Here is an 8,457-nt window from a genome sequence, read left to right on the forward strand (position 1 = left end):
CACTCCTACAAAAATTTCACTTTTCAAATTTTTTTCATACCCATATTTCTATTTCCTTTTTTTTTTTTTTCTAGATATCTCAACTAAAATTCGTTTTCAAATTAATTTTTATTTTAACTCTCAATTTTCCTTGTTGTCCACTATATGCCATTTCAACATCATTAGCCTCTTGTTAACACAATCATACTTACCAGTCCAGAGTTGATTCATAGCAACCTTGAGCCTTCAAAGATAGTGCAAGTCATAGAAAAACACGTAGAGCCCTAAATTAGGATCAATGTAACGCAATGAAAAATCCTGTCATTTTTTTCATTGATATATGTTTTTAAAACTACTCTTTAAATATTTTTCTTCATAATAAACATATTACCGTGTCGATCTATTACAACACACTGGCTAGCTTTTTCAATAACATGCAAACCTAGTCCATAATAAATATCTCATTATCGATAGAATGCCTCACTTCTAAAAGCATTTTTATGGTATAAATGCTACAATATTAAGTATTTTATTGCATTTTCTTCTAAAACGGACTTGAAAAATTGTTGTCGTTCTTTTCTTTGTTGTTGGTTTTTTTTTTTTTTTTTTCTATCTTTCTTTTTGTTTTTTCTAATAAATAAAAATATTAATTATACAAAGAAGCAATGACGTGGCATAGCAAAGGCGCTCTCCTTGTCAGCGTGGAAGTGAGATATAACTGATTTTGAAGCTAATTTAATTAATGTAAAATGAAATATCTGCCTCCATAACAATATATAAACGTCCATGACCATCTAAACTAAAAAGAAACACAAGCAATTCATTATTGATTTCATGCATATATATATACTTCAGAGAGAAAGATGTCTGAGAAAAGGCCAGATTTTGGACTAGAAGAAGAATTGAAGAGAAGGTTGAAGCTGGATGGATCTGCAACTACATCAGCTGCTAATCGAGAAACCTTGAAGCCTTCAATGGGAAAAGGAAATCAAGGTAATTAACTTTGGAATTTACAAGAAACCCAAGTTTAGGATTTTTCTTTTTCAAGGTTTCATTTGATATCTCTCTCTCTCTTTTATCCTCCATCACAAAACATGGCATGGTCCGACCCAGGCCAGCATCATGAATTACCAAAACATGAATTCGTAGCTTGGCAGACTGCAAATATTTATGACCATCTAAACTAAAAAAATACAAGCAACCCATTATCCATTTCATACATATATATAGTTCAAAGTCGATATTTCTCTCCCTCAAATCAAGAAAAAATTCTCAGAAAAGCCCAACTTTGGTATTAGGTAAAGAAATGAAGAGAAAAGTGAAGTTTGATGTACCAGCAAGTGGATCAGCTGCTAATCAAGAAATCTTGAAGCCTCCAACCCAGAAAAGAAACCAAGGTAATTACTTTGGTATTTACAAGAACTTTATGTTCAGGATTTTTCTTTTTCACGATTTCATCTGTGATAGACATGCAATCCATTATCCATTTCATACATATATGCTTCAAAGTCGATATTTCTCTCCTTCAAATCAAGAAAAATGTCTCAGAAAATCCCAACTTTGGTATTAGATAAAGAAATGAAGAGAAAGGTGAAGTCGGATGCACCTGCAAGTACAGGATCAGTTGCTAATCGAGAAATCTTGGAGCCTCCAATGGAAAAAAGAAACCAAGGTGATTACTTTGGTATTTACAAGAACTTCATGTTCAGGATTTTTCTTTTTCAAGATTTCATCTGAGATAGACAAGCAATCCATTATCCTTTTCATACATATATACTTCAAAGTCGATATTTCTCTCCTTCAAATCAAGAAAAATGTCTCAGAAAATCCCAACTTTGGCCTTAGATAAAGAAATGAAGAGAAAGGTGAGGTTTCATGTACGTGAGAGTACTGGATCAGTTGCTAATCAAGAAACCTTGAAGCCTCCAATGGAAAAAAGAAACCAAGGTAATTACTTTGGTATTTACAAGAACTTTATGTTTAGGATTTTTCTTTTTCAAAATTTCATTTGAGATAAACAAGCAATCCATTATCCATTTCATACATGTATACTTCAAAGTCGATATTTCTTTTCCTCAAATCAAGAAAAATGTCTCAGAAAATCCCAACTTTGGTATTAGACAAAAAAATGAAGAGAAAGGTGAAGTTTGATGTACCTGCAAGTACTGGATCAGTTGCTAATCAAAAAACCTTGAAGCCTCCAACCGAAAAGACAAACCAAGGTAATCCATTTCATGCATGTATTCTTCAAAGTCGATATTTCTCTCCCTCAAATCAAGAAAAATGTCTCAGAAAATCCCAACTTTGGTTTTAGGTAAAGAAATGAAGAGAAAGGTGACATTTGATTTGCCTGCAAGTGGGTCAGTTGCTAATGAAGAAACCTTGAAGCCTCCAAGGGAAAAAAAAAATCAAGGTAACTTTGATATTTACAAGCACTCCAAGTTTAGGATTTTTCCTTTTTCAAGATGTCATTTGGTATTTTTCTCTTTTGTCCTCTACATGCATGGCTGCCTTTCAATTGAATTTCTTGAAAGTCTCATAAATTTGGAAATAATTTTAATTTCAAAATCTCCAAAACATAGCATGGTCCAACCCAGGCCGACACTATGGATTACCAAAATATGAATGTCCAACTTGGCAAACTCAAAAATGCTTTACATAGTTTTGATGAACTTGGCATATGATCAACTTGGATTGATGAACTTTTATGGCCCACGCTTGGCCTCATATTAGGAGGAGCCTAAGGTTATGTTTGGTTTTCCAAAAGCACTAGGAAAAAAAAAATGTTAGAAAAAATTACTTTTTCATGTTTGATCAATAATTCTATTTTTATTTTCCTTTATTTTTCTTTTCTTCTATTTTCTTTCTATTACACTTTTCCTTAAATTTCCCAAAAATCAAACATAGCCTAAAAGAATTGACCCTGAATGAAGTTACGAACTTAAACATAAAAGATCTCTCCGCTTATTTCTCCAAATTATTTATTACTTTTGTCTATTCAAAAAAGACAATGGGATAAACAAAAGAATTAGCCCACCTAAACATTATGATGTGGCATGGCAAAAGTTTGCCAAGAAACTCGGAAAGTCATTCGAATAATGTGGACTGAGAAAACTGTAGATAAACCCTTCTGATCTGGTTGACTTTTTCCTTCCTTTCTCATCATCCAAACACAGCATATGATCTTTATATATAGAATCTCATTTCATGAAGCTGAATATTTTGATACAATCCTAAAGTTTAATGTTGATTCACATCTGCAAGGGCAGTTGATGAAGACGGCTTGAAGGCACAAATGGGGGAAAGATCCAGGTAATTAGTTTGGAATTTTACAAGAACAATGAAGCTTGAGATCGATTTTCCTTCATGAACATGGTTGCCAATAAATGGTTAAGTTTCAGCAAGGAATTTGAGAATTTCTATGATCTTGTTGAATCACATTTCATGATTATCAATAAATTCCATACATTTTTTAAGTTTATTACTGATTCTGATTACGAATATTCTACATATATGCAGTACATCTTTGTCGTTACCAAGAAGCACTAGCAAAGACCAGACTCCTACCCTCCTCTGGAAGAAGAAATTAACCTGCGACGATCTCCACGCCGGCAACCTCAAGGTTCCTGCAGGACTTTTTGTAGCGAAGAGACGACGTGACAGGATGATGGTAGTACCATTTCTGGACAATAAGGGAGCGGTCTGGGAGATGCAGGCTTCATACCACGGGCTTTCATTGAACTGGAACAAATTTGCGAAGGAACATGGATTGCAACCCAATGATGTGATTTTCTTCTACGATGATGACTCCATTTCTGAGTACTACATCATTCACTACGAAAAAAGTGGTGAAGGGCATTCAGAATCAAGGTGATTAATTTTCTTCCTTCGCTTTTGGTATTAGGGCGCTTGCCAAATTGTATCTCTCTTCAACTTTTCTTTCATATCATTCTATTCCATCACATAAAAATAAAATTGCTAAATTTTTAGCCTAACATTGTTTGTGTTTGTTTCTTAGTTGTGGAAAGTGATAAGTTCTTGAAAATATTCTCTAATTTTACATCTCCAAAGACAAGTAGATCATTCATTATATTAATATTATTACATACAGTGGGGAAGCCAGGATTTCAGTTCAAACATATATAAATTTCGTCAATTATAAAAGATGTGGGCTTTAGTTTGGACACTTTTTAGGGGGGGCACAAGCTGATTTGGGGTTCGATTCCCCTTGTGAGAAGTGGAGCTTTAACTTTTTTTAACATTTTCAGGGAGGGCACCTACCTCGAGCCTTGGCTGGCTCCGCCCTGATTACATTCCATTATCATAAAACATTTTTACACTATTAAAACCAAGAACTTGTTTGATTCCATGATCTAAAAATAATTTTCTTCTTTTAATGAAAGAATATTTGTTTCTTTGAACATATATTATTGGAAAAGCATCTTGGAAATCATTAATAATATGATTAATATTTATAAAATAATTATAATCTATTTACTCTATAAATATATAGAAGCTATTTAACCACAAATAATGTCATTGATTGATAAATTAATAATAAAAAATTATGAGCATGAGAATGTGATGGTTTCCAATTTGAAATTTTCAGTGGGGCGACTGGTCTAATTCTTTCCATGTAATTGGTTAAAGTACAAAATTTTCCATTGAAGTGAATCTTAACACCTAATTTTAGGTTCTAATCACTTATTCTTCCATAGAAAATTATGGTCCTATTTGGTAACTGTTTTTTCGTAGCAAAAGTTCCTAAATTTTTTGGTTGAGAAAGATTCTATCTTGCATGCATAATGGACAATCGTATAGGAGCATTATTTTGGCAAGTTTTGATGCCAAAAGTTGTTGATGACTCTTGTGCATGATTGGAAAGTTACTTGTGCAAAAATATCCCTTGGCCATGGGAACTTATTTATTTATTTTCCTAGATGCTTTTTATATCCTTATGTATTTTAACTCATTTATTTTCATTAATTTTTTAAACAATAAATTTATTTATAAAATGTTCATATTTAAAGTATTGTAGATATATAAAATAATCATAAAATAGTTATAATAAAATATAAGTCATAAATGTGGAATCATAATTCTAAAATATAATAGAATTATCTTAGAGTAAATGAAGTAAAAAATTAAGATTAAGAACAAATTAATTATTTTAATTTAATGTTTAAATTTAAAAATAATTTTAAATTGTAATATTAAGTTATTTTAAAAAACATTAAGTAACCAACAAAATAAAGGTATTCATCAACACTTTGTGTTCTTATATATAATATGGATTTAAATTATTTTTTATTTTTCATTGTATAAATATTAATCTTTTTTTATATGTAAATATAAATATTTAGATAAAATTTATTTTTTTATTTATTAAAAATAAAAATAAAAAATCGATACTATATATCAAATACTAAAGTGTATGTAGACTTTTTTTTTTTTTAGGTTACCAAGTAACCTTATCTTTGTAGAAGTCTTCAATCCTTATCTTCTTCAAATTCTTCAATCCTATTCCTCTTCAAACTCCTCAATTGCTTTGTCTTCAAATTCTTTATATGAAAGAAAGATAATAAAAACAACAAAAATAATTTGATAATATAACTAAGAGACAAATGGGTTTTTGCTTTCCATATAAACTTAACCATGTTACCCATATAACTCAACCACGTTCCTAAAAAATTAAAACCATATCTTCACCTCATCTGTCTCGTAGTAACCAAATCAAGTAATTAACTTAGTTAAGTAATTACCAAGTCAAGTAAGTGAGATATTCCAAGAACGAACTAATCAGATTTTCATCCACTTATGAAGTCTTCCAAGCCAAACCTCCATGAGGTTGACTTGGTAAAACACAATTATCTAATTATTAAAAAAAATACAAAATGAACATTAACATGAAATATGCAAGTTAAGAATGAATATATATATATAATTAAATTTATAAATCACATGCAATGCATACTAGTTTTGTGTGCTTGTGTACACAGTGCACCATAATATGTGAGGTTTCTAACAAATTTACCCATCACATTGAAAGAGGATTTTTTTTACCACAATTTCCTACATCTCCTACTTGGTCAAAAACCAAATATTATTTTAATCTGCTTTCAAGCCCATAGCATAAATATGCTTTCTAAAATTTTCAATATTTTTGGGCTTGGTTAGAGAATCAGAGCGAGCGTTTCTTTTGTTGGGATATAGTTAACATGTAATTCATTATTTTGTACCATATCTAAAATATTATGATATTGCAATTCCATATCTTTTCCTCTTGGTCCTACATCATCATTTTTAATAATTGCAATAGCTACTTGGTTATCATATAACTTTATTGTTAAATATTTGATCAAACTTGATATTTTCTAAAAATCTTTTCAACCATACAGCTTCTATGGTAGCAGTACTACATGCCATAAATTCAGCTTCCATTGCATAATGAGCCACACAAGTTTGTTTCTTACTGGCCCAAGATATGGCTCTCCCTTCTAAAATAAATATGTAGCCAGAGGTGGATTTTCTATCATCTTGATCACCTGCAAAGTCAACATCACAATAACCGGTAATATTCAAATCTTCATTTTAATAAGCTAATTTTAAATCTTTTGTGCCTTGTATATATCTTAGTATTCTTTTAATAGCCAATTAGTGGGGAATTCTTGGATCAATTTGAAATATACTAACAAGACTCACAACATAACTTATATCTTGTCTTATACATAACATTGCATACAATAAACTCCATACACCTTGAGCATAAGATTTATTTTCCATCTCTGCCTTTTCCTCTTCATTTGTAGGTGTCATTTTCTTAGATAATTTTATCTCTTTATGAATAGGCATTTCTACTACCTTGGAAGACTCCATTTTGAACCTTTTTACTATTTTATCTAGGTAAGCTTTTTGTGAGAGACTAAATTTCTTTGTTTTTCTGTCTCTTACTATTTTAATACCTAACACAAAAGAAGCGTCATCCATATCTTTCATTTTCGAATTGAGACTTTAACCAATCTTTTATTTCATTTAATATTTTCAAGTCATTAGAGGCTAATAAAATATCATCAACATATAATCATAAAATCATAAAACTTATCTCACCATTCTTCATATATGCACAATGATCAAAGTTATTTGAAACAAAACCAAATGAAACTAAAAGTATCATGAAACTTACAATACCATTGTCTAGACAATTGTTTAAGTCCATACAATGATCTATTTAATTTACATACTTTGTCATTTTCATTTCGAAACAAAACCATATGTTTCTTCTTTTAATTCACCATTTAAAAAAAAAACAAAATAGTTTTTACATCCATGTGGTGTAATTCTAAATCTAAGTGTGCAACTATAGCCATTATAATTCTTATAAAAGAAGATTTAGCAACTAGTGAATAAGTTTCTTCATAATATATTCCTTCTAATGCTCCATCTAATTTTAATTTCTTTCTTAGAATCCATATAAGTTTTCTATCTTTTGGTAAATAAACTAATTCCCATATATTAGTTTTATTTATTGATTCTAATTCTTCTTTCATAGCTTCTTTCCATTTATTTGAATCAGGAGAAGACATAGCTTATAAAAAAGTTAATGAATAATTTAATTATTCTTCATTAAAGAATGTAAAAAAGTCTTCCAAATGAGTTGAGGGTTGTCTTTCTCTCCTTATACTGGTTATAGTATCATGTGAGTTAGTATTTGATTGTATTTGTACTTTATTTATAAATTTTGTTTTCTTAGGAATTTGTACTTCTTTATTTATAAATTCTGTTTCCTTAGGAATTAAATAAATCTACTAATTTCATAGGTTTCATTATATCTAACAAATCTTATAAAAACATAGCATCTACTTTTATAACTCTCACCAAACCATTATTGTGGAAAATAACAAATCTATATCTAATAGAATTTTTCAAGATATCATATAAATGTGTTTATAATAGTTTTAGCATCAAGTTTGCCTCTTTGATGACTCGATATCAATATATGGGCTAAAAAACCCAAAATTTTAAAATAATCTAAACTTGGTTTTCTACCAATCCAAAATTTATATGGAGTCATGGTAATAGGTTTAGATATTATCTTATTTAATATATAAATAGCAGTACTTAAGGCCTCGTGATTGGAGCCAAAATATGTGCTCTAATGGCACATATTCGATATGATTTGTGCACCAAAGGACATTCAAATCACCCAACTTCACTTAAATCGATGCTAAGGCCCTATCCATGAGTTTAATTTGTACTTTGGAGACTTATCTCAGGTTCAAGGGAAGAAAAGGGTGCAGGTTGAATCATTTTAGATTTTGAAAGATCAAGAAAGGGATAAATGAGAAAATAAGTGAGTCGAGACTCACGGATCATAAGGAAAGGCAAAACGAGGACATCATGAGTTTGGAAGATGAGAAATGACCATTATGGAGTAAGAAAGAAGGCAAGAAAACATAGTAAATGATGCATGAAGCAAGA

General features: G+C 30.3%; 1 protein-coding gene across 3 annotated transcripts; it reads left to right on the forward strand.

Moving 5' to 3' along the window:
* The first annotated feature begins 747 nt into the window (after positions 1-747).
* On the forward strand, positions 748-6,555 carry LOC104878128 (uncharacterized). 3 transcript variants are annotated; one of them, XM_059738067.1, is made up of 9 exons: positions 748-972; positions 1,278-1,376; positions 1,550-1,651; positions 1,831-1,926; positions 2,100-2,201; positions 2,294-2,392; positions 3,249-3,291; positions 3,499-3,849; positions 6,378-6,555. In XM_059738067.1, the coding sequence occupies exons 1-9, from the start codon at positions 843-845 to the stop codon at positions 6,478-6,480; spliced, it is 1,125 nt and encodes a 374-aa protein (XP_059594050.1). In that variant the 5' UTR covers positions 748-842; the 3' UTR covers positions 6,481-6,555. The 3 variants fall into 3 exon arrangements, with proteins under 3 accessions (XP_059594050.1, XP_059594049.1, XP_019073611.2); XM_059738066.1 differs by having other exon boundaries at positions 1,284-1,376; positions 1,825-1,926; positions 6,378-6,529; XM_019218066.2 differs by having other exon boundaries at positions 1,825-1,926; positions 6,378-6,524.
* Positions 6,556-8,457: the final 1,902 nt, after the last annotated feature.

This window comes from Vitis vinifera, chromosome 7 (genome assembly GCF_030704535.1).
Source record: "Vitis vinifera cultivar Pinot Noir 40024 chromosome 7, ASM3070453v1".
In the NCBI taxonomy this organism is placed as follows: Eukaryota; Viridiplantae; Streptophyta; class Magnoliopsida; order Vitales; family Vitaceae; genus Vitis; species Vitis vinifera.

What these genes read in the sequence shown, in the direction of transcription:
- LOC104878128 (XM_019218066.2), top strand. Translation starts at nt 843, where the DNA reads ATGTCTGAGAAAAGGCCAGATTTTGGACTAGAAGAAGAATTGAAGAGA. An exon ending in AACCCAGAAAAGAAACCAAG is followed by an intron (nt 1,377 to 1,549) that starts GTAATTACTTTG and finishes CTTTGGTATTAG; the next exon opens with ATAAAGAAATGAAGAGAAAG. An exon ending in AATGGAAAAAAGAAACCAAG is followed by an intron (nt 1,652 to 1,824) that starts GTGATTACTTTG and finishes CTTTGGCCTTAG; the next exon opens with ATAAAGAAATGAAGAGAAAG.